Consider the following 26,743-nt stretch of genomic DNA (forward strand, 5'->3'; position numbering starts at 1 on the left):
TACTATCAATAACTGTCACATAACCCCAAAGCCAAGTATTCATCAACACTTTGAAATGCTGACACCATATTTGATACACTTACTCATGGGAACCTTGCCATGTTTGACAACCTTCTGTCCCTCTCCTGTCTGAATCATATGTCCTAATGGTTTCCAACAGTGCCCTCTATTATTAATTTAATGCAGCACCACTGAAGATAATAAGCCCAACTACTCTTGCAGTTAATAGAAATTCTCCTTTAAATGAGGTGCATCTGCTGTGACATCTGTTTAAAACCCACGGAGAGAATTCAGTGTTCACAAGCAAATTGAGTAATTACTATGTAATTACACCATAAATTGTGCAGTCCCTTGATTTGCTCTCAAAATTCATATCTTTTGGAAATTCTCAATATTACAACCACCTGGGTTCTTCCAAAATGTGCACATATGTTCTTAAAAAGGCCAATACAAGGATTGAGCTAAACACCTGGGGCCAAAAAATTAGAGTATTATCTCTAGAAGAGAAAGTGTTGGAGAGGAAAGAAGTGAAAGTGTGGAAAGGATATGTGAATAGAGTGAGAAAGAAAGGGGAGCAATATTTTGAAGGTGGATTATCTAAGTGCTTTCTCAGTCTTCTCATAAACTCTGTGAAATTGCTTAGCCTCGCTGGCAGGAAAGAACACAGGAGGAAGAGAGATCAGCGACTCAGGATTTCAGATTTCACCTGTTCCAAGAAGAACCCATCATATATGATAGCTATTTGGACGTTGGGAAATTATACCCTATGTGGAGAGTAGAGGAATTAATGACTCCAGAGATAGTATCTAATAGTCCTTTATAACCACTCAGATTTACAGTGATGAAAACTGAGACCTCATACTTTGCTAATGGTTACAAAACATAGTTCTGTGGTGCCACTTCTCAATCCATTTTTAAAAAGCCAATCAACAAATATTCATTAACCACATATTATAATGAGTACATAATGCATACAAAGCTCGGTTCTTGAAACAACACAAAATATAAATAAATAAGACAGCAGCATGCATAGTGGAAGGAAGGCTGACAGTTCCTGGCTGACTTGAGTTTGAATCCTAGTTCTCCTGAGGAGCTGCTGGGCTGAGCCATATAAATCTGCTGATATCCAACCATTTTTAAGCTACATAAGTGGCAATCTGTGTGGTTCAACCAAAAGGAATTGGAAAAGTCTCTTAAAAGAGACATTTTTCATTGCTAAAAAGGAGGATGACTATTTAAGAATTAGAGAAAATGCTTATAAAATGTTTACATAAATGTTTAGAAAATGTTTATGGTAGAAGGGATATAGAAACCTCCTACCCGTGGTCCCCAGAGAATGTACTAAACAACACCATTACTGCACAGTGGGAATGGGGACAAAATTAAGACAATGATGCAAAAGTCAAAGTTGTGAAAGTGTCTTTTGACCACTGTGTATTTAAAAATACAAGTTTCACTAAATATCTGTTAGGAATTTTATTAAAATGAGAAGACTCATTTGTTAAAATGAGAGGATTTGCTATTGCATAAACATGCAAACAGATATATCTTCAGACTCTAAAGCCAAAATTCTATGCCAAACACTCACCTTCAACAAACTGCGTATTAAAATCAGTTAACTCTGCAATTACATTAACATCAAATGGTTAACAGCACAGCACTTTCAGAACGTATATGTTCCTCCATAGTCTTCAAAAGGTAACTCTTACTTAGGGGTGGAATGCAATTTTACAAAAACAAGGTAAAAATAGTGCACCCCAAACCAGCCAGTCATATTTACATCGATTCCTTTCCTTTGGGGGAGGAGCAGCTTGCACTCAGCAGCATCAGAGGCGGCAGCACCAGTGGCAGCAGCAGGGAAAGAGCCAGTGCCATTAGTCAGTTTGCTAAGTAGACACAAGAAGGAAGTTTAATGGAGTAGAAAGGTCTCTGCCTCTGTGGAGCTGATGGAGAGAAGGAATGTGATTGGTTTCTTAAGGGGCAGGCAGAGGGGCGATGTGTAGTTTTGCCTCCCCTCACTAAACATGCCTGTCCATCAGAGATGAATCAACACCTTAGATTACACATTATGCAAATGACAGTGGCAGTTTGGCACCTCATGCAGTCTCCTGCCAGAGTTGAGATTCACTCCTACCGTTGTCTGTGAAAAGTGAAAATAAACGTGTCCCCCTTCCCCTCCTTGGCTTCCTTGTCCTTGAAATATAGCTTCCTCCAAGCCCACAGCTCAGAGGCTAAGCTACACGACAGATGGCTGTCTCCTTGCAGAGATTATGAGCTCAAAACTCCCAGACTAGGAAATTTGTTTAACAAAAACAAAAATAGAGGCACCAGTGACTCTTGCAGACCATACAGTGAGGATCTCAAGGAAACTCAGTTCCTTAAACAAAATTCACAGATCTTAAAGATGTTTCAGTGCAATGAGTCAGATGAAAACCACCACATAAAGGTAGCTATTTCCTGATTTTCTCATTGAAAAGTGACACTGGGCAATAATGGAACAACTATGTGTGGTGGAAACTCTTCTTTTCTCCCACCATTGAAATGGGCATGTCTTAATCTGGGGAAAGGAAAGTTGAAAGTTACTGATCTAGTTTCACATAGGTACTGTAAAAGAGAATTGATTTGACTACCTCCACCAAGTCCCAGGGCAAAACTGGGAGATATGTGCTGAAATTATAGGAATAGCTAGTCTGCACATGAAAAATAACATCTTTCAGTGATCATGATCAGATCCTAGTACAAATTCCCAAGGGAAATTCTGGAAACTCTCTTCCTGTAGCTCCTAAGATACATTCATCTCTAAGATGTTGCGACTTATCCATGGGGTAGATGATTGTCTTAAATCATCTCTTAAGACTATTTCCAACACTGAAATTTAGACTATAAGGAGGAAATCAGAGTTTTAACAAAAACAAGCTCAATGTTGGACTTCTATATTAATGAAGAGTCGAACCCTACTCTAGAGTGAATTATCATCCAAAAAGAGAAATTTGCTGGACAAAATAGGGTGTGTTGGTCTCCATTTCAAAAACCCTCTCTAACACAGATCAGAACTCAAAAATAAAGAGAATCAGGCCAGGGCAGTGGCATTCCTATGGGTCTTAGGATCTTTATATCTGCTCAGATTAAAGGAGCCTCCATTTTGTATCATGGAGACTTAGTGCATGTAGCTGTCTTCTGTATAAACTGTGCCCACAGTAGAAAACTGAAGCTTGAAGTCAATAAATAGATGCTACCCAAATGAAGCTTAGATTTTTCTTCATAAAAAGTCAGCCCTGTCTGAATAATGGTCTTCTTAGTGTGCATCCTTTGTAAAGGAATAATGTGGGAAGATGGAGAACGACCAGCTTACCCTGACTTTTCCATCCTTGAGAAGCACAGAGTGGTCTCTTCCAGAAGATAGCAAGTCTCTTTATAGACTCGGAGACCTGAGTTCTAGCTTTGGATTCCACTGGTTCTTTTACTTTGGTCACAAATGGTTAATCTTTCTACAGACTTTCTCCCTATAAAATGTAGTAATGAAGTTTCTAAATTAACCATGCTTATAAACACATTGAAATCATTTTTATGAAAGATAAGAAACGCCACCACTGCCTTACATGCTATCCTTCATTTCACTGAGAAGGACAACTTGAAAGACATATCTACCTATGTGATACTCAGAACCTTCTTGAACAGATTTTTAAGAATGCTTTCTAAAAAAAGCTATTCTAGAGCAACCTCTCCATCCAGTGTTCGAACACAATATGGATCAGCTCAAGGTCTTCACCCTTAAGATAAGAAGGTCACCTTCTGTGGTTCATTCACATGTGACCTTTGATCATTATGAGCCATGTTCGTATCTGAATAGAGACTAAAACTTTGAGATAGTGCCTTTCTATGCCTTCAGGATAAGAAAAACAGTGGGATTAAACCTCCAATTTGGCAAAGCCCCCAGAGACCCTGAGATTACATGGATACTCGTTCACATTCTCCAATTAGCAAACCTGGCCACAGTGGCATTGCCGTGCTTGCCTGAGCAGTGTCTGCAAAATGTACAAATGAGACTTATCAGCCATCTAATGAGGACCAACAGCCCATTCCAGCCTTCCTCTTTTCCTAACAGGGGCTGAGAAGCAATACCAGGCTGTTTTTTAGCCAGCAGCCACTGGCCAAGTTCCTAATTAGGAAAGTAAAATGCCCCAGACAAAGATACAAGAAATCCCAGTGGTAACAGTGAGTACAGATTTTGAGATTCTGTATTTGTTGCAAGAGAATATCTCAGATAGAAGGAAAAATACAGGAAACAACAGGAAATAAGGATGAAAGACTAATATGTTTAAGTAATTTTCCCTACCATAATGTGTTTCCTTTAAAATATAGTTGTCTTTTTTTTTGCTTGTTTTTGCTTAATTAAACACCAGAAACTATTAACTTAAATTGGTCTAGGTTTTTAAACACTTGAATAGAATGTGGTTTGGTGTAAATGATAAAGAAGCTGAAAAAAAAATCCAAGTGAATTAAAATTTATTCCCTGAACTAGGCTACATAAAGATACATACTATTACAAAAGTTACCTTGTACAGAGAATAGTAGGGACTTGTTTTATTACATCTTCTGTAAGACAAAAAAAGCCAATGGTCAAAACAAAACACAACAAAAACACTTGAGGTCTTTCCAGTTCTCTCAATTTAAGCCTGAGTTGAAAGCTATAGAGGAAAGCAGCAACCACACCATTTCAGTAACCCATGCTGATGCCCAGCAAGTAAACCTCCACTGTCCACGCCATGTGACTCCAGCGGGTCTTCCCTACATCTGTCTACACTGAGCAATGCATCTTCACATCTCATACACACTTTTATGTCATGTGTTCCATGGCTTACAACACTATATTGAAGTAAACTACAGGTGACTACTCTCTAGACTTCAGCTCCTTAGAGCACAGTATGTTATTCAACTGTCTCCCTCCAGGAACTAGCACAGCACCTGCACATAGTAGAGACAATTTATAATAGCATCCTTATTGATGATAAATGGTATTAAAATAGTTGAATGTATTTAAATTTTCTTTAAATATTAAAATTAATAATAATATTTATTAAGCATTCGTGTGCCAAAACTGATATTGAGTGCTTTCCTGATATTTATTTCATGTCATTTTTATGAATCTCAAGTAGGCACACTTTTCAGCTGAGAAAATGATTGTAGAACAGTGATACAGCTAGCAAATGGCAGAATTTGAACTTGAGTCACCTGACTACACAATCTGTAGTTTTAACACTTCACAAAACTGCCTCCTGACACAAGTTCCTTAAAAAATGCTTTTCAAAATTACTGACAAAATCCAAAATCCTGAAATTAAAAAATAAAAGTTTGTAGCTGCAAATTTTTATAACCATTTGACACGTAGAGATAGCCAAGGTTTTTCTAGTCCAATTTTTATAGGAAATATTACTTCAGGGTGCTTCACAGTTAGGGAAACCAGGATGAAAGGCAATCAAGACCTTATTCTGACAAGACAGCATGCCTGGAGTAGAGCTCCATTTAGACTAGGGAAATTCCGCTTACCAGGCTCCCTCATGTCATGCCTAACCAGATGCCCAGAAGAACTTCTATAGTGAATCTCCAGATAGGAATCCTCAGTACTTAGCAGTCAGCTCAAATTATTCTTGAAGTTGGCTCATCGAACAGACTACCAGGATGTGCTGATTTCAGCCTCTTCATAACTGCCCCTATGGTGCTGAAGATAATATCTATGGTGTAAGTGATGTGGGCATTCATTCCAGAACAAGCTCTGAGATAAACAACCTGGAAGACTTCAAACAAAACAGGGAACTATCTCATGCTGCCATCCTAAAGGCTCCCAGATCCCATACTGTTCTCATCCCAAGAGCCGAAAGGGTTGACTTAGTGCTGTTCTGTGGATTTGACCCATAAATTGCAGGTTTCGATGCGTGTATTGTTCCTCTGAAATATTAGTGGCCTGGGAATAAGGTGTAGTTGCAGATTGATGAGCCAGGTTGGGAAGTTATGACTGTCAGTAGCACCATGAGTGTGATTTCAGGGACTCCAGGCAGCAGATCATTGTTGGTGCCTTTGTTCTCTGACACTGCAATTGAGACATGTGAAGCTTCTAGGACAAGGCTTTATAGAAGTGAAAACACTGTCAACTGTTCTAGTATTCACATCCCTGAAGTCTCTAACAATGCTAACAGAGTAAGCTTGAGAAGAGCAGGAAGCCTGTTAGACTAACTACCCAGTAGTGGAAGGATGGTTACATAAGTGAAATAGGGCAGTCATTGAAAACGAAGCGGCACGAGAATAGGTAAGAGCATGCAAAGGTGTTGCTGATGCTTGCTAAGTGGGGAAAAAAGCACATGAAAATGTCCATACAACGTGATCCTGAGCTTATAGATGAAAATACATAAAACGCAAATTGAGAAAAGATCTACATCTACTTGTCAACAGAGCTTCTATCTGCTTGATAGGATTATGGGTGATTTTTATTTTCTCCTTTTTGTTTATTTTGATCCTCTAAATTTTCTGTCTTGAGTATGCATCATTTTTGTACTACTAAAACAAAAGCCTTCTCAAAAGCAATAAAGCCTTAAAATACACTGCTAGAAAGAGAAAAGTTGAGAAAATTAAGAGTAGCAAGGTAGTAAGCTGCCAAGAATTTTTTAAAAATAGATACTCTAATATTATTATGTTTACTCCATAAAGTAACCACGAGGCTGTGACCAGTCTGCTTTTTTTTAGACCTCTTTTTTAAGAAACAAAAAATATAATAACAAAAAAGTGGTGATAGTTATTTACAATTCCAAAAGGGAATCATGGAGCATCTTAACTGTCCGATAGGGCACAGCCGCCCAAGCTGTGTTCCCATGAAGCTCCCAGTAATAACAAACTTCAGTGAGCCACATTATATCTCTGTCTTGAAATTCTCAAAGGAGTAGATCATGTTAAAGTCTCTGAGCAGACCTGCAGTACATAAATCTGAAGAACTTCATTTAACCCAGTGTTTCCACCCGTTAGCATCTCACAACACAAAGTAATAAGGATATTGGAATACACTCTGGCTATAAGGCAGCACATTGAAAAGCTTATTCTTTTGGACCACAAGAATACATTACTCCTACTGGGCATTTACTTATTTGCTTAGCTCTCTGATCCAATTAGGAGATAAATAATAATCCTGATTTCTGACAATTGCCCCAGAACCATGCCCTAAAGCTCCCCAGGGACCCAGAAGCGTTGACACTTCCCTACTAGTCTATTGGGACCCAAATATGAGTCTCTGGGGCTGAGTCTTCCGGGACTCCCCATGGAGCCCATTATTGCTGTTGTGCTTCATGCCTTGAAAACTTTCCAGTTAATAAAGGGTTATTCTTCACCCCATTCCTATTACCCCAAAATGCAAATTATCCTCTTGAATCTGGCAACACGTGGTCTCTATAAAGAATTTCCAAGCATATGAAAGTCAACCTGACAATAGTTCTGAAGATAATTTCCTGGAAGGGTAATTTTGGCAGTGAAGCTATGTCAGCTCCAAACTTTTCAATGTGTATACTCTTATCAGTAGCTTGGATGTGACATGAGGTGAAGCATCTTGTTAGGAGATTTCATAGAATAACACAGCACAGTAGCTACTGCAAATAATGACTCTGGATATGATAACCCAAGGTGAAAAGCACTATCTGCATCACGTTATCACTCCTTAGAGATCCAATTTACACGTTACTGCTGTAACTGGACAAGATGAATGTAATCACAAATGACCCACCACAACGGCAAGCCAGATAATTTATAAAAAATCAGTTCAGAAAGACATTCAGGAAAGAATAATTCATGAGTTTGACAGTTGGCAACTTGTGAAAAACTTTGAAAAAAATTCACCCCAGAAAAGATTCTGATTCTATATTGTTTCCTGAATTTCTCTTTTATTAATGCTGGGTTTATTGTGTGTGTGTATGTGCTTATGTATGAGCATGTACGTGTGTGTGTGTTTATTGTCATTCACAGAAACTTTATCTTTTGTCCAGAAAATTTATTTTTAATCTAGTATCATGATAACCAAGTCAGGAGTTCAGGAGTTAAATCAGAGGCAGACATTTGCCTTGAATGGCCTGGTGAAAAGTGCCATCCATGCGAAAAGATATCATATGCTCAGACCTCAAAAGACCTTTTACTGTATCTTTCCAGTATATCACACAAATACTTGCACTAGAATACGGTCCTTTTATCTATGATATCTCAGCAAAGGGCTGTTGGTAATGCTACTATTAGATGACAGGTTACTACTTAAGGCTACCTGGAAGCCATTTACTCAACAATTATTTATTCATCAACTACAATATTTCTTGCACTCTGCTATTATGCTTAGGCATAGTGATAAAGATGGACATAATAATGAGAGTAATAAAAATAGTGATAAAGCCAGATAAAATCTTTGCCCTCACAGAGGTTACAGTTTATCAAAGAGACACAGTTAAAAGCAGTTGAGGAAACTAGCCAATTGATTGAGGGGTCTTTCTATATGACATAAAGAAACAACCAACCTAAAATATAATCCATGGTAAAGTTATGGAAGTATGTTGAAGATGAAGATATGGTGGAGAAAAAAATACACTCATGCAAATACTTTGCATTCTCAAGTTTAACTACGTTCTGTCATGAATTCAACAGTTTGCCATACTGAACAGCTCTCTATTCTCCAAATAAATCAAATAATTTAACACTTGTTTCTTTGCAAAGGCTTTCATTTTACCATTGAATGTGTCTTTCCTACAACTAGTTTTTCTCCTATTGAGATTTCTCTATTCATTTTTTAAAATTTGAGATCCAAGTCAAATTTTATCTCTTCCATGATTTTAACCCAATCATCCTTATCAAGAATTAACTATTTCAGTAATAGCATAACTGTAATTCTTTCTTCCCACAAAGATTATAGTTAATATAACTATAAGCTCTTAAAGGTAGGGAATTTACATTTTAGTTTGTATATTTAATATAACTTTTATAAATTTTAATTGTGAGATTGTCAAAAATTAGCTATAGTTAATATAACTATAAGCTCTTTAAAGGTAGGGAATTTACATTTTAGTTTATATATTTAATATAACATTTATAAATTTTAATTGTGATATTGTCAAATATAATGAATGAATAAATGCAAAGAAAAGCATAGTGGTCTTTTTTCAGCACCAAAAATAAAGGACAGAGAATAACAAGTTGTCAGCATGTCTTCAGACTCGAGAGTAGGCACATGTATGATGCCATGTGTAATTATATAAGTAAAATTAACACATCAAAAAAAAGAACCAAATGAATTTTCAACAATTTCTGAGAGTGTATTTATGGTGGCCTATTTTTAAATGAAGGCTGTGCAGTTTTCAGTAAATTCACCTAGGAGAAAGGGGCACAAGAGTTCCCTGAAACAGATAGTCAGTTGTCATCTAGGGCATCTTTCCCTAAGTGAGATCACAATGAGAAAGCCATGTGACATCCAGTCAAAAGACACATGCCATACATTTTTAAACAGCCTGGAGAGAGAAAGTAGAGTTTTCAAATATAATCCTCAATTCAAAAGGCTGCACCTCACTTGGGCAATGCTGTGTAGTATTTTCCCAAGTGATGAGTACAGCAGGGACTTATTTATTTATTTTATGATGGTTAGTTATTCTCTCAAGCAATGCTTAAGTGGCCAACAATTAATAATAACAAAAATTAAACTTTATTTGCCATTTTAAAGTTTACCATGTACCTTACAGCCAGCCTGAAAATTGGATCATCATCATCTCATTTTATACTTAAAGAAGCAGAGAGAATGGTGTGTGGCTTGGTGGTCTTGGTTACAAACAACAGAGTCCACTCTCCCAGGTTGAGGAGAAAGAAATTTATGGAAGGCCATTAGGAAGCTCGTGGAATCTCTGGGAGGGCAAGACCCAGGTTTGGTTACTAACCAGCCAGAACAATATGACCGTGGACAACACAGCCCAAACAGTGCCTGACAATTCTGTGGAGCTGTTTTAGAGGATGTATCATTGCTTCCACTGCCTCTGCTCACACCTATGATGTTCACATTTGGAGGCTGGAAATTCTATCATGGCAATTCCGGAAAAACCAGACACCTTTAACACTCCAGATGCTTTCCAGTGAATCCAAGTCACCAAAAAGCAGCTGCCATCCTATGTTGCTCACTCCTGCATCTATGTCTTGCCTGGAGAGATCTTCTTGGGGGAAACTAGTCATACGCCTTTATCCTAGTGGTAAAGGGGTCTGGGAAATTTAGTTTTGGACTTCAGCTTCATTCTCAACTGGCCCATTTCCTGGAAGAAAAACAAAATGGAGATTGGCATAGGAAATCAGTTAGCTAAACTACCAAATCTGCCATAAATGGAGAATTCGCTCGACTACAATCACATAACTAGTAAGTGGCAGAGCCTCAGATTCCAAGTCGTACACTTTCCCCAAGATAAAATGATTATGACAGAGATAAGTGCTCATCTGGCCTTCAGAACTTAATTAAAATATCCCTTCAGAGCAAACTTTTCCTTTTGACCTAGAATTGCGTGAGCTCCAAGCATCATCATTGGTTTGGTTTTCTAGATATCTTAATATTGTGAAGGGAATAGCCTTGTAAAGGGAGATGAGTCCTTCATTCTTGCTCCAGTTCTCATTAAAAGAATAATGACTACACATCTTTGTTATGAAACTAAGGATCTCAGGGCCAGGAAGATTCTTGAGCCATGGTGAGATGCACAGCAACTGGGAGTCCATTTTCCCTACCTTTCACATTACCCCATGGATAATTAAAGCAAATAAGAAAAATAAAAATTTTTCACCTGACTACCATGTAAAAATGTGAAGTACAGAATATAGTATATGGACCTACACATTACAGGTTAATAGACTTGTGTTCAAATCCAGGTTTAATCGCTCACCAGCTATGTGCCACTGACATAAGTTGCTTAATCTCTTTTTGCCTCAGTTTCCTCTTCTGTAAAATGGGAACAAAGATACCTATTTCTTATAATTGTTAGTAAGATTATATGTAAATTATGGAGAATATCATAGGTGTGAGCAGAAGCGGTAGAAGCGATGGTGTGTTCTCTAAATACGTAAATAATACGTATAAATAGTTATTTGGAAAGCACTTTTTATAGTCCTAGCGAATAATAAGCATTGATTAAATAGAAGCTATTGTTTAAAAATGTCATTTTAAAATAACTAATTACATAATGTCACAATCTTGATTTAACAAATCTTAGTAATGATGTGCCACGATAATCTACCCAGTCACGAAAATGGTTATACTTTTGACTGAAGAGAGAGGGTAGAGAATGGCAAGTTAGGTTTTTTCCTCTAGTTTCTGATGGTTTTACATTTGTACGGTTCCATTTGTTTAAAAAAAAAAGACTATTTCCTTTCACAATTGACCTGTTTCCAATTATACTTACAGACCTTTCCTAAATTCTACTTTTACAAAACTTTCAAATTGTATGGGTTTTCAAATTATGTAATAAGGGAAGAGAAAGAAAATGGCTTGAAATCTCTTAGAAAATTCACCTGTACCAACTGTCTAGGAATTGCTGAAAAAATGACTATTAAAATTCAGTCTTTAAACAAAAAATAGCCTCAGAGTTTCATGGAAAGTCATCCTCTAATGGGCCAAGTAAAAATACACTTTGAATAGAACTTTACAACATTTTAACGGTTTCAGAAACAGCCTGACGTCTCGAATATAAAGGAATGTAAAACTCTCATAAGTGTAGGTGAACATAAAGCACAAAATCATTTTTCACCTTCTGTTGTCATTACCAAAACCTGTCCTATATGCCTGTTAAGTTCATCTACGACACAAACTTCGCAGTTTAAAAAAATGGACTCAAACACATGTTCTGAAATATATTTTCTACAAGGAAAAAAAAGAGGAAAAGCAGAAGGAAGGCAAATGTGTCCTCACTTTGGCATAAACTTAGATTTGTATCCTGTCTGAGAGAGAGAACAGGACTGAAAAAGGGAAGGGATGTCAAGTTCATTGTTCTCTTACCCACCTTTCTGGTGAACACTGTTGGAAAGTTGATAGCAGGAGCTTTTTCTCAAGAGAGCAAGCTCCTCATGCTAATGAGACTGGAGGGAGGGCTGAATACTGGTCTGGAGAATGTGAAGATCAGGTGGAGGAGGGGTGAAGGGGAGAAAATGCAAAGGACCACCAGAAATGTGAGCAGAGAAACATAAGAGCACAGTTCAAGGAATCCTAGGCAAGAGTAGAAAGAAGAGAGTGACTAGAGTGTCAAGGAAGGTGCCATGCTGATAGATTGCAAGAGTTAAATGGGTGGGGAAATGGAGAAAAACAGGGGAGCGCACTCATTTAAGGGCTCTGGGTATGAAATAAGGAGAAAAATATGACAATAATTGAAAGTGATGCTAGGGTCAAGAGAAGGTTTTCTTGTTGTTATTCTTGTCATTTTTCCAAGCAAAGGCAGACAAACACTTCTAGAAACAAGAGGAGCCAATGAGAATGAGAGACTGAAAACGCCAAATACTATAGAAGAAGAGTCCTTCATCACGTGGGTTGAGAAAACGTGGACTAGTGGCAGAATTTCTGATCAGTGAGGATTAATGCAATTTTAAAACCAACAGAGATTTTTAGGGGGAAAAAAATGTTTCCAAAGAGATTTCAATGGCAGAGCTACAACTTGAATCCTTTTCTATTAACTGTCAATCTTGTGCTTTGTCCGGGTAACAAATCGGCTCAGTCTCTTTGATAATGAAACATTACTCCACAATATTTAAAGGTGCAGGAGTAAGAATAAAGATGATGGACAATAGTGGGGAATTTATGCTGTGGGGAAAAAAGAATAGAGAAGTGACCCAGGAATGAGAATTGAACCACAAAGCCTTGGGAGAGATTAATATTGAAATCCCTGCTGGTGGAATCCAAGTTAGAGGAGTCCAGTATAGCCTCAAATGGATTCAAGAGCTCTGTAAGGTGGATTGTGTAGAGTTCAAGGCACAGTAGAATGAAAACCAGCAGACTGGGTCTCTAACCATTGGAAAATAAGAATCTTTAGCAAAAAAGAAGTTGTATAAAGAAAGGACTGTGTAGAAATAGAAATCACTAGCATAATATAGTGTCTGGTGAGGGTAATGTTGAGCAAGCATTTGATGAATAGCTTGTGGGGAGCGATGCTGGGGACTGGCAGAGGTAAGTACTGTGAAGAACCAACATAGATGACTGAGGATGAGAATGAAACAAAGAGCAGCATTTTCATCTGATTGACTAGTAGGTACTAATTTAAGAAAATTATACACAAAACCACAGATTTCAGAAACAAAAGGGTGTGGTTCAAAAGCTACTCTGCCAAACAAAACTGTCCTTGTCACCCAGACTTCCTTTTGGGTGCATTTCTAGAACAATTCATAAAGCCGATTCTAATGCTGAAAATTGATAAGCTCCTTAGTTAGGTGATGAACTAATGATATACTTTGTAATATTACATTTCGGGTAGATTCTATTACAACCTTGACAAGATTATGAACCTTGTATTGGCTTTGTCTTAAACATCTGTAAAATAACCATGGTGTAGCCATTTCAAGCTATCTTAAGTCTACATAGAATGTTAATTATGGCTATGTAAATGCTACTAGGAGGGCTATTTAAATCTGGTAGATTTTTGATATTTTCAGGTTATATTTGAAAAAATTCTAATTCTACATCACATTAGTGCTAATGAAAGTCATAATGACATTTCCTCTAACTTGTGTACCATCTTTTGTATAGAAGTGCAAGACCTTTTCACATAGGCGTTATAAAAGGAATTAAAATTCTCATGAAGACAGTCGACTAGAAATGCCAAGCATCTTTTTTTCCTTTTGAGCAACAGCCAAGTAAGAAAACTGCTCTAGCACCAATTAGTCAAGATGCATTGACTGGTCGTTGCTCATGAAACATTTTATAAGTGATTCTCTCTGGATTTGTCTTTATTTATCATGTTTATGTTAATAATGATAATACTTTTCATTCCTGTAGCAGTATTCAGTTCACAAAGTATTTTCAAATACAGGATCTTATTTGATCCTCACAAGGACCGTGCAAAGTATGTCCTGATGTTATCACTCTCATTTTATAGATGAAGAAACAAAAGCAGAGAGGTATACAGAGTTCAGAGCTGATGACTAAAAATCTCGAAGTTGAATCCACGTCCTCCAGTGCCATAAGTCTGACTGCCTACAAAATAATTTCCTTTGGCAGCAGTTACACAAAATTATTTTTGGCCATTACATATTCTAATAAGTTGATATTGTATAAAGGGGCATTTGAGTTAGAAAAGGAAAATAAAATTGCAAATTCTCTTCCATATCTAATCAATTGCCTCATAGTCCTAATATCATTCTTTGAAATATCACCTAAGATAATATTACTTCTCTGTAATTGGCTGTCTAAGCAATATCTCCTTAGACTGTTTAAATTTGGATAGTAAATACTCTAACATCTTTCTGGTTTCTAAAAATATCCATTTACATCTGCTTCCCCCCAAAATAATAGGCAAAATGAATACCCTTTTTGGTATCATGTAGCTCATCATTTTTAAATTCTCCCAGCTGCTGTTTATATTAATAGGATGTCTTTCCTCTCATCCTCTTCCACATCTGTAATAAAACATCCTGGTGTTTCCTATCCCAGTGGAGAAGCCTTACCTATGGCCCAACCACATTGCCAGGTTCCCAGGCTCCTATGATTAAATAAGTGATTGCTTTAAAAATGTGTCTCATATAAGGCAGTCAAGTCACAATATCCATCACTGCAACGGAAGCCAAGCATTTATTTAAAATAATGAGATAGCCTCATTTTCGTTTTTCCCTAAGAGGATTGTAGCGATGTTTAAAAATTCTCTGAATTCTAGAACTAGGGCAACACGTTGATTTGAAGAAAGCTATAATCTTCCCTTCTAATTTGAAGTGCACTTTTTCTGCAGTGAAATAGAGTGTAGCTTTCAGAATAGCAAGAGCCCTAGGCCCACACAAAGGCATTCTCATCCTGACCACTCCTCTTTCACATTGGCCCCATTCTTCCGAATGCAGAGATTTATAAAGACCTTGTCAATAAATTTCAAGGTATATTGAACTAAAAGGAGAAAAGTTCAAATAATTTCTTCCAGGTTTGAGAGGGAAATGAGTTCAACTGCCAAGTCATGTTGAACATTACCTTTTGCTTTCCACCACTTCCTCATTGCAAATGATCTGTTGGGTGAGTTCAACTATGGGCTCTCTTTGAAAGGATTCATAATTAAATTTTTAAAGGAACAAATTAGCTCCCTGTCTTTCTGAGGCAGAGAAGTCAGAACACTTACTTACTTCTATGAGCATTCAGGGATTTCAACTTCTGTGCAATGGTGCCTTCCACAGCCAAAGAGGCTCGCTTCAAAGAAAGGCTAGGAGAGAAAGCCAGCCCTCTGTGATTTGAAGAGATAATAAGTTAGCAAGTTGTATAACATAATGACTTATGAAATTCTTCCTTCAAGGACCATTATCTAGTGTTAATAGCGCTGTATTTCTTCCTCTCCTGTGCTTATTTAGAGCATAATTACAAGAGCGAGAGGAAGGAACAGAGTTGGGCGTCGGAATAACCATTTGCCAAATTAATACAGCCGAGTAGAATCTTTGGCCTTTGGGGCTTGTTTATCAATTAGCGATGTTGCAGTCTGAGTTCCTGTGCTACCCCACAGAATGAAGATTCTTTAATTTCACTGATACACCAGCTCTGAGGAAAGTTATTTGAGATCACAACATTTATCAGAAAGAATCTTTTTTAACCCTACTCAATATCATGATGGATTATACAGCCAGCTTCTCATCCATTTCAAGAGCCTTTCATAAGCACTAATACTTAGCTGTTTCTTTCTCTCTCTCTTTTCTGAATTTCTGTCTTCTTTGCATTCCTCTCTTTTAACTGGTTAAAATCAGGTTTATTTTTTTCAACAAGTTTCCCTTTTTGCATCATGTTTTTAAAGTTACTATGTGGACTTTAATGTTAAAACCACTTCTGTAGTGCCATGTAGTCTCTGAATATTCAAAACTGGCTCTGAATAGTGGAAATGCTGGTAATTTGAGGTGACACAGGAGAATTATCCTTATTCTCCAGAAACCAAGGAGTCAGTATCTCAAGAACTGTTGGCCCCAACCTTTTGGAAAATGTGCCACAGTCCTGACTTATCTTTCTGAACTAATTAGAGGTTTTAAGAGGGTCAAAGGAAAGAGAAAATGACAGGAGCAAAGTACTGCTTAAAACTATGCCATGTTCTTCACATAGTTTTAAAAAATAATCTGAACTGGCTTCTTTTTTAATCTAAAAATAAATCAAACTTCGTGTCCCTTTCCACTCTCATTTTCATTCTTCTTTTAATGCTAATTACAAATTAAAAGTTGGTTTACCAAAACCCAGGAATTCACCTGCTCAGATCAAGAAATAAAATATGAGGGAGTGAAGTCTTGTGAAGCAAAGTATTTCATTTATTGCTTCCCAGGAAAGTAGGTACTATGGGTGGAATTGTGTCCCCCAAAAAAGATAGGTTGATGTCCTAACCCCAATACATCAGAATGTGACCTTCTTTGGAAAAAGGGTATTTACAGAGGTAATCAAGTTAAAATGAGGTCATTAGGGTAGGCCTTAATCTAATATGACTGATGTCCTTATCAAAGGGGGAAATCTGGGCACAGAGACACGCACAGGGAGAACGCCACGTCAAGATGAAGGCAGAGATCTGGGTGATGCATCTACAAGCCTGGAGCGCCAATGATTGCCAACAAATCACCAGAAGCTAGGGGAGAAGCATGGGGCAGATTCTCCCTCACAGCCCTCAGAGGAAACCAGCCCTGCCAACATCTTCTCAGACTTCTAGCCTTCAGAACTGTGAGACAATAAATTTATGTTGTTTAATCTACCCAGTTTGTGGTACTTTGTTACAGCAGCCCTAGGAAACTCGTACAGTAGGTAACCCATGTCTTTAGAAGCTGAGGGCTTTTGCAGGAGTGGGCAGAATGACCACAGCGGGAAACACAAAGCCAAGAAGATCCAAAAGACCAGGGAGGAGCAGTAGTCAAAAACTAAAAAGATGCTCCTAATGAAGCATTAATCCCAAAGAGCCAAGCAAAGAAACAAAAACTTAGTAAAAGCTTCAAAGACTGAACCAGAGATCACAAGGCATTCTGTTCTCAGCTCAAATGTCACCCCCTCAGAGAGTGACCAATTTATCTAAAGTACCCCCCACCCCCACCCACCTCTGTTCAGTCTCTATCCCATTACCCCACTTTATTCACATTACAGCACTTATCACTACCTGAAACTATTTTTGCATTCCTTTATCATATGTTTATTTTCAGCCTCCCTCTCCCAGAAAGCGAGCTCCCCATCTGTCTTGCCAACTTGTAGAACAGGCCTGGCATCTAACAGGTGTTCAGTGCCTCTTTGATGAACAAATGAAGTAGATTTGAAAATCCAAGGGAAGTCAGAACTTGGAGATATTATATCCTTGCAACACCAGGGAGTGGGAGCTGACCACTTGCTGGGGCCCCTGCAGCCTTGCCCGTGGGTGTAGGGAAGTTGGAATGATTGCCAAGCCAACTCAGTGGCAACCAAGGCCTAGGAAATCCGTGTAGACTTGTACCTGCCTGAACTGTGATGGAGAAAGACATGAACTTGGTACCCCAAACTATGCACAGGTCACCCAAGAGACACTACCCACTTGCTCCTAGAACTTACCTCTGCCACACAACAGAAAAACTTTAGCAAATTTAGGGGCTTTTTTTTTTTTTTTTATAAATTACTCTTAATAACAGACTATCTACCATGCAATTTCTAGGAGAAACACGTGCTTCTTAAATTGAAAATTCTGCCCTGTTAACTTCCTGAAGGTGAAGGTGGCTAGTTACTGAAGGAGTCTGTGAATGAGGAAATACAGTAAGGGCCCTGGGGGAAAAATCTTTCAAGTGTTCTAGTTGAATGTTTCTATTTTGGAGGGATTTGTATTTAATGGATGACAAGTTAATGTGTCATCAGTGTCTGTGGTTGTGGTAGGGCTGCTAAAAGGAATGACAAATGTTGTAAGTGCAACTCCTATTTTACTGATACATTAAAGTGTCTGTTAAACAGGATTTTTCTTTTTTTTAATCTTGTAAAACTGAAAGAACCCTCCGGAGGATTCTGCTTTGTGACATTCAGCTGCTTCCCCAGAACTTGCAGCTGACTTATTTTCTTTGCTTTTCAGTGGACCTTCGGCTTTGAGTTTTCCAGGAAGAAAACAGAATTCTCCAGCAGGAAAATCTGTCCAGTGTAGCCACTAAACCACAAAACTGAGAGCAATCCTATATATTTAGAAGAATCGATCAATATATGTGCTCTGGATCCTGAATCATGAACTGATGAACTGATATAATCCCTTCATCCCCATTAGAACCTGCTCTTTGTATCAAAATACCACTTGCCTTTTTAGCACCCTTTCCCCAGCAACTCAAACAATTAGTGATGACAATTAATACCTATAATGTATTTAGAGATACAGCAGATGTTATTTTTGCCCTTAGTTTATCCTTAAGGTTACTGAGGCACAGAAGGCCACATGGCAAGTTAGGCCGACTCAAGGAGAAAACGTGGACATTTGGCCCATAATCGACTACTTCATCCAGCATACTTGAAATTCCTCTTTAGAGTTAAATGCATCATGCTGCTCTCTCTTGTCTTTACTTATATTACGATTTCTGGTCCAGAGGCATATTTTTGTGCTTGTTTGGCCACCCAAGAAATCTGTCTGGCTGTAAGCAAAAAGGACATTTTTAGCACCCCTTGCTGTAGGTGCGCATCATCCTCGGCCGCTTTTCAGATTCTAAGGTGGTTCTTTTACCCATTTCAAATCCTCTGTTTTTATTGGTGATAATTTGCATTTACTAGTGACCAACATGTAATACTGTGCCTACTTCTGTTCTCATGTATGAAAAAAAGGTCAGTAGAGTGATTCTTTCAGTATATAGGTGTCTGAATGTGTGTGTGAGTGTGTAAGTGTGTGTGTGTGTGTGTTTCAGGACCTCAGAGAAAGGGAATTGCAAAGTGTTTCTGAACCACAACAGTTATAGCTCTCCCCCCAACCCCAGCATCTTCAAGCTTTAATGTGCTCTTTGCCAATCACCATTTTTTGTTGATCAAGGATCCGCACAGAACTGGTGTAGTGTGGTGTGTAGCAAACAACAATGAACTAGAAAAAAATTCAAGCAGTGGATGCATATCTAAGAAAATAAACATCTGGATCCCTGGGAGAATAGCAGCCTGAGATGCTCCCTGCCACCCTGGGCTTTCCCATGCAAGACTGTGCCTGTTGTCCTAACAGGCCTTAGGAAGCCTGGGATGACTACTGACCTAGTCACTCATTAGCTGTGGGATGACCACTAACCTAGTCACTCATTAGCTGAGTCATCTTGAGCAAGCTACTTAATATTTTTGAGTTCCATTATCTCATCTGTAAAATGGCAAAAATACCTCTCTTGTAACACCATATGGAATGAAGCTCTATAAAATACATGGCATAGACTACAGCACACAGCACGGTGCCTGGTGTACTATATGTATTTTAAAATGAGACCTACAGTAACAATGGTAAGAAGTATTATGTTTGTTAGCTGTCTAGGGAAGAATACTCATTCTTCTATGAAAAGTGTTTTTGTAAATACATACTTTATTCATGCTCTCATCTAGATCTATTTCTTCCTCTTTTAGCTCTTTATAAATTTCCCAGATACCTGTGTTTATGAAGTCCCTTTCCCCAGAAAATCATACAGAAAGGCATCAGATAAACAAATTTTCATTTATTCTTTTGGGGCATAGAACTGTGGGAGAAGTAAATCCTTAATATGGAAGAATGAATTGCTATTGGAACCCGTGGACAGGATTTGGGGAAGGTAAAATCCTCCCTTACACTGTTTGGACTGCAAAGATGGATAACTAGCTGCTCAGATCAGAACAGTTTCTGAGAGCCACTCTCCATCTGACCCCTGCTACCTCAATAGCCCCAAATCTCACCACCCCCGCCGTCCTCCCCATCACCCTGTCCTCTTCCTTTACTCCACTATTTGCAGTCCTAGTACACACCATGCTCTTTCATTTTATGCCTTTGCATATGCTGTTCCCTCTGCCTAGAATGTCCAACCCTCACCCGGATAATTCCTAGTTGTCCTTGAAGATTCAGCTTAGATAACTTTTCTGAACTTTCCATGGCATCCTCCCCAAGGCAACCTCATTGTTTGACTGCAGGATGGAATGGAGGAGGGGGATTCACACTGCAGTCTGTGGAATGGTGCACTTTGGAGCTGTGCCGTGCACAGTCTGCAAGACTGTACCTGGTTCTCCCACACCCACTTCACCAGCCCACCTCTCCTAGGTATTCCAACAGCCTCATGATGAAAATTTTTATCCCACTGTTTTAATCATTTACTTGAAGTCTTTCCTTCTAGACTTTGAGTTCCTGAAGGTTCTAGTTCTGTTTTTCCAATACTTTGCATACACTGTTAATCCTTCATTAATAGCCTGCTTAGTGGTTCCAGAAGGCAACTTGAAGCCTTTTCCAGGTGAAGCTTTTTTGGAGTCCCTTAACAGCTTAGTAATAGGCAGCTCACAATTTAGTAGGACAGTATGAAAGGTGACAAGGGCTATAAGATGATGAAGGTAGGCTTGTAAGAATCAGACGCTAGGCTAGGACAGTGGTGGAGAAAGTTTGGTTTCTAGTACCATCTTGAGAGTCACTCACATTCCTTTGGAATTCAAATGAAGTCGATGTCTGTAAATCCTAAATTGAGAAGCGCTCTTCTAAATCTCTATTGCTGGTTTTTCTCACTTCCTTTTGCTTATTGTTTAAAGTATCAAAGCTTGCTGCACATCACATTCTTCTTTTTGTTGGCTTTGGTGCACCTTAGAGCAGAAATTTCCTCCAGGAGGCCAAGGACACTGCAGCCTATATTAGGAGAGGACACATTATGGGTTGGACGAAGCCTGACTATGCCTAGAGTCATGCTACTTGAAGCCATTCTAATCAGTTAGTTAGAACTGCAACCACAGTGAGTTATTGCCAGTCTCATATAGATCATATACTCACAGTCAGCTCTTGGCTTAGACAAGACAATGTGTATTGTCTCTGCTGTTGACCATCATGTCTTTTCATTTCATTATGACTATGATGATTTTCAATCTATAATCTCAGTTAAATTCTTTCAACACAGTTGGTACATTTAAGCACATAGTTTTCTTTGAAGCAGACTTTATTGAGACTGATATACATTATCTGCTATCTCTGTCTTCCACAACTACCATATTTTGCTGTAACTAGAAAGGAAGGGACAATTTTTCCATGAACGGATTTTGTAACCTGGCATATATATTTAACTAACATGATAGCAGCTGAAGTTCTAGAAAGGATTGGGTTCCAAAGGACAACTTTTTAACTTGAACACCAATTAAAGTGCTGTGTCACATCTTCATTGAATTTATGGCCCCCAACTCTCTTATTATACTCCTGCTATGTTATAGGCAAGGGTAACTAAGTAAAAGGAATTAAAAGGGGACAGTATAATTTCATCAAGGGATGTTGAAAGCCATAAAAAGTGATACCATTTAGATAAATTCCAAAATGAATGCTGCCAGCTGTCTGAAAGGGCACTCTGGGATGGTCTCCATGCCTGAAGGATAACGATATTCTCCATATGAAGCCTCATAGAAAACTGAGATTCAGAAATTAACATTTGTGAGAGCCAAAGCGAGGAAAAAGTGAAGAAAAGTTGGGAATTACTTCTAAGACAGAGCCAAGAGAGACAATTTTAGCAGAGATTTTCCAGTGGTAATCCACACGTTTTCAAATACAGGGCTAGAGAAAGCAAAGAGCTGTTGAGAACTGATTACTTCCTCAGTCAAGCAAACAAAAACTCAGACTTGGAAAAATGGAAAAGAGATATGAGGCCATATATGAGACTTTCCTGCTTGAAAGAAGACTTTAGTGTCAGAAAGTGTTTAATTGCAAAGAAGCCCTCTTGTAGAGAAGGGGAAACTTTTTAAAATTACTAATGTTCAATTTATTTCATATTCACTTATAGTTTATAATCGGTATACTTCTTAATTGGGCATGAATATACATTAACAACTTCTACTAAGGGGAGAAAAGAGAGGATGGTTATGTCAGGAAGTTTTCAGTACTGATGGAAATGAATGATTATGTTTATTTTAGTCATTGCAGGTAATTCTTATACCCTTGTTTTGTTTATTTGAAGTTGTAAAATTACTAAATAAATCTGAACGACAACTGTACTTTATTGATTTTGCAGAGATAAAAGGAAGAATTATGAGGCATGGAATCTTCCATCAGGTTTGGAAGAAAGTAGAGTGAATGCGGAGATGCCAGACTGCCACTAAGACCCATGGACAATTCTGCACTCACATTTCTCTATCGAACTTTAAGATTTGTGAGTAATATGTTGCCTTTGCAAGATGAAAAGAAACTAATGCCAAGCAGGCATATTCTTCAATATTTGGAATAGACGTGCTTTCAAGACCATGGCTTCAAAGGTCTCCTGTTTATATGTTTTGACAGTTGTGTGCTGGGCCAGCGCACTCTGGTACTTGAGTGTAACGCGTCCTACATCCTCCTACAGTGGCTCCAAGCCATTCAGCCACCTAACAGTTGCCAGGAAAAACTTTACCTTTGGCAACATAAGAACTCGACCTATAAACCCACATTCTTTTGAATTTCTTATAAATGAACCCAACAAATGTGAGAAAAATATTCCTTTTCTTGTTATCCTCATCAGCACCACCCACAAAGAGTTCGATGCCCGCCAGGCAATCCGAGAGACATGGGGGGATGAGAACAACTTTAAAGGGATCAAGATAGCCACTCTCTTCCTCCTGGGCAAGAATGCTGATCCTGTTCTGAATCAGATGGTGGAGCAAGAGAGCCAAATCTTCCATGACATTATCGTGGAGGACTTCATTGACTCCTACCATAACCTTACCCTCAAAACATTAATGGGGATGAGATGGGTGGCCACTTTTTGTTCAAAAGCCAAATATGTCATGAAAACAGACAGTGACATTTTTGTAAACATGGACAACCTTATTTATAAACTACTAAAACCCTCCACCAAGCCAAGAAGAAGGTATTTTACTGGCTACGTCATCAACGGAGGGCCAATCCGGGACGTCCGCAGTAAGTGGTATATGCCCAGGGATTTGTACCCTGACAGTAACTACCCACCATTCTGTTCGGGGACTGGCTATATCTTTTCAGCCGACGTGGCAGAACTCATTTACAAGACCTCACTCCACACAAGGCTGCTTCACCTTGAAGATGTATATGTGGGACTATGTCTTCGAAAACTGGGCATACATCCTTTCCAGAACAGTGGCTTCAATCACTGGAAAATGGCCTACAGTTTGTGTAGGTATCGCCGAGTTATCACCGTGCATCAGATCTCTCCAGAAGAAATGCACAGAATCTGGAATGACATGTCAAGCAAGAAACATCTCAGATGTTAGCATTTTTACCAATGTAAATATGTTTCTTTCCTTTTTTAAGAAATGGGGCCTCGGGTGTTGGCATTTTACAGGCATCACCAATGGATATGAACTGGTGAAGGGGTTTTGTAAAAAGTTTTTTTCTTCCCACTCCTAGTTCCTTTCTTGGATTACCAATTTGCAAATGTTAGGCTCTGGTCATAGAAACAATACCTGAGTTAGAAGGGCCAGATTTCGTTCTCAGGTCCTAAGGAATTGCATTTATCCCAAAAAGCAACTTCCTAACAACTGCTAGGATTTCCATACTGTGCATCTGAGAGAAAAATCTGGTTCTGGGAAACTGAAACTCACGGTAATGTCTTCACATCGTCTCTGCAAAAATAAATAAATAAGTAAATAACTCTTTTTCAAAAACAATTCAGAAATAATGCACAGTCAGGAAAACACACTGGATGTGATTATTAATATTGTGTGTGCCGTTACATTGAATTTTTACATATATTGCCATGTAATGTGTACAGTATTTGCGGTTCCACCAAGAAATGAACTTAGTCCTGGCAGGGAGGCTGCAGTTAAATAAATGGAAATTTAAACTTGAGAATCAAATATTCTGTATGTTTGGAAGACAACTCTGCTTGCTCATCCAAGAATTAAACCTGGTCAGCGGGTGGAATGTATATAAAATGCTACTTAACAAAATAAACAAGATAATTTTTTTTTTCTATTTTGCTCTTTCAGAACAAACATTACTTGGTGCCTCCAAGGAGACTTTGCCAAATGTAATCTCACCTGCTTCCCTCCGTGCCATGTCGCTAAGCGCATTTTACATTTTCTGGCTCAGGCAGGCATATGTGTAGAAATAAGTTTGTAGGAGGCCAGAAGAACAATAAATCACACAGAGAAAATACAAATTTAAATATGCATTATAATTAACATAAGCTTAGCAGTGGTATAAGATGCCCCTCCCACACATTTGCAAAGCACGTGAGAAACTCTTTTAATGGGTACCAATGTTATCGAATGATTTAGCCCTACAGCCAATAGATGTAATTCTCTCTAACATCTGAAATATCCAAGTACGTCTAGCAGCAATGCTGTTAGGAGTGTTCTGGAAGCTCTGTGGTTGAGGTTCATGGGAAGGAAGGGTGGGGGAGCCCGGGTTCAGGTCCTATTGATGCCATTATACTTACTGCATCTTGTGAGCAGACACCTTAACCTTGCTGTGCTTCAATATGCTCATTTACAAATGGCTGGAAAAAAACACCTACCTCACAAGTGCTGTGAGAGCAAATTGCATTTGCTAAATATTTTGAGATCCTTAGTTTAAAAGGTGCTACGTAATGCAATGTATCATGCATTATGCTAAATGCTAAAATAATTAGGTAACTACGATGATGGTCATCAGTAGTAGTAACATCATCTTAATATAAAATCTGCCAAAATAAAGATCACTTATGAACTATTAGTGCACCTGATTCTTCTAAGACTGACTTTTCCTTGGATATAAATTACATGTTTGGGGAAGCTTCAATTTCTCTGTCATTTCTTCTGGTTTCAATGAATAAGTTATTACTTCAGTGCATTGCCTTGACATCCCAGGGTGCTGGAAGTGAAGGCAGCTGCCTTTCTTTAGGGAGGAGCCTCCAGCTGGGGGTGTATCACAGTAATTGAAGCACATGCTTTGCAAAATGTATCACAACTTAGATCTCAGGAAGCATTTGACCTGAATTCTCAGTAAGAAATTTGAGGACAGATAGAGCTAGTCCACCTCTATCAGAAGAAGACTAGGCACTGAGCAAACCCATACATTGCACGTTTTCCACATTCATTAGAAAACCTTTGGGGGCCAGCCTGGGGGCATAGTGGTTAAGTTCGCATGCTCTGCTTTGGCAGCCCAGGGTTTGCAGATTCAGATCCTGGGCACGGACCTACATGCTGCTCATCAAGCCATGCTGTGGCGGCATCCCACATACAAAAATAGAGGAAGATTGGCACAGATGTTAGCTCAGTGACAATCTTCCTCAAGCAAAAAGAAGAAGATTGACAACAGATGTTAGCTCAGGGCCAATCTTCCTCACCAAAAAAAAAAAAGAAAACTTCTGTTTTCATTCAAAGAAAGCCGCACAACTGAAAGAGTACAACTTTTCTTTTTTAACCTGACCCTTGGAAGCTCCCCTAGAAGTTGATAGCAAACAGGTAGACAAAATGAACAAATGGAAGTCATGGTCTATTTTTAAAAACACTGGATCTCTCACCCCCAGCCCCAAAGAACCCAATATGAGACATGCCTCCCCATCCTTTAGTATAGCTTCATCTTACAGTCAGCAGGATGGCTGAGTTTGATTAGAAAACAGCATTAAGTAGCCTGGGGAGAGATGGATCAGCACAAGGTGAGCGACTTTCCACCCGCCAACGCTCAACTGCTATGAGTTCTGTTCACTGGAAAAGTCTCATGACTTTGTATTTGGTTCACCTTTCAACCATCCAGCCGAATCCAGCTTTTGTCTCATACCACTATGCTGCATCTACCTTATGCTCAGTCAAGCCACCTTCAGTGTCAAGGAATTGCACATTATAAACATCATATATGTACATCTATGAATTGTTTTATATGTGTGTGTCTGTGTGTGTACATTACAAATAGAGCCCTAATCTTAAAAAGGAGCAAAAATCAGAGAATCATACGTCTTAAAGAACTATTTCCTAACTTTTTTATGCTAGGTAGTACCCATGTGACAAACATGTAAATATACATCAAAAACTACATGTATATATTTTAAAGGCATTTTTTTTTTCTTCTCCCTGACTGTATGTGTAGCTAGAATCTGCTTGCTATGGGACATTTTCTTCTGCATGGAGCTTGGTGAGGCAAGGCCATTCGTCCAGTGTTTCAATAGCCTACAGCATGTTTGCCCTTTGTTTTTTGAATGTTCAAAAGATGTTTAACTCAAGTGATGAAGAAAAAGCTCTAATTTTCTACTTTCGTTAATTTTACGACACTGGCCAGACTATGGTTTCAATTATTTCTTAAGCTGGTTTTTTTTTATTTTTATCATTTCTCTGACATAAAATAATGGTTCAGACAATATTGTACCAGGAGTCATTCAGACAATTTTTACAAAACTTTCTGACTGTCCCCCAACCTGTTTTGTTCATTATGCATTGAATAACAAAAGGAATCAACAATCAGTGTCTGTATTCTTAAAATTTCTTTTT

The 26,743-nt window shown here is 38.5% G+C and overlaps 1 protein-coding gene across 1 annotated transcript in view; it reads left to right on the forward strand.

The window, feature by feature from the left end:
- The window catches only part of B3GALT1 (beta-1,3-galactosyltransferase 1), a 37,610-nt gene extending 12,233 nt beyond the window's left edge, over positions 1-25,377 (forward strand). Inside the window, exon 2 of the mRNA XM_058548628.1 lies at positions 22,339-25,377. Coding sequence (XP_058404611.1) covers positions 22,568-23,548 — 981 coding nt within the window. The 5' untranslated portion in view covers positions 22,339-22,567 and the 3' untranslated portion in view covers positions 23,549-25,377. The remainder of the gene's footprint in view (positions 1-22,338) is intronic.
- The last annotated feature ends 1,366 nt before the right edge of the window (positions 25,378-26,743 follow it).

The sequence above is a fragment of the Diceros bicornis genome, chromosome 10 (assembly GCF_020826845.1).
Source record: "Diceros bicornis minor isolate mBicDic1 chromosome 10, mDicBic1.mat.cur, whole genome shotgun sequence".
NCBI lineage: Eukaryota > Metazoa > Chordata > Mammalia > Perissodactyla > Rhinocerotidae > Diceros > Diceros bicornis.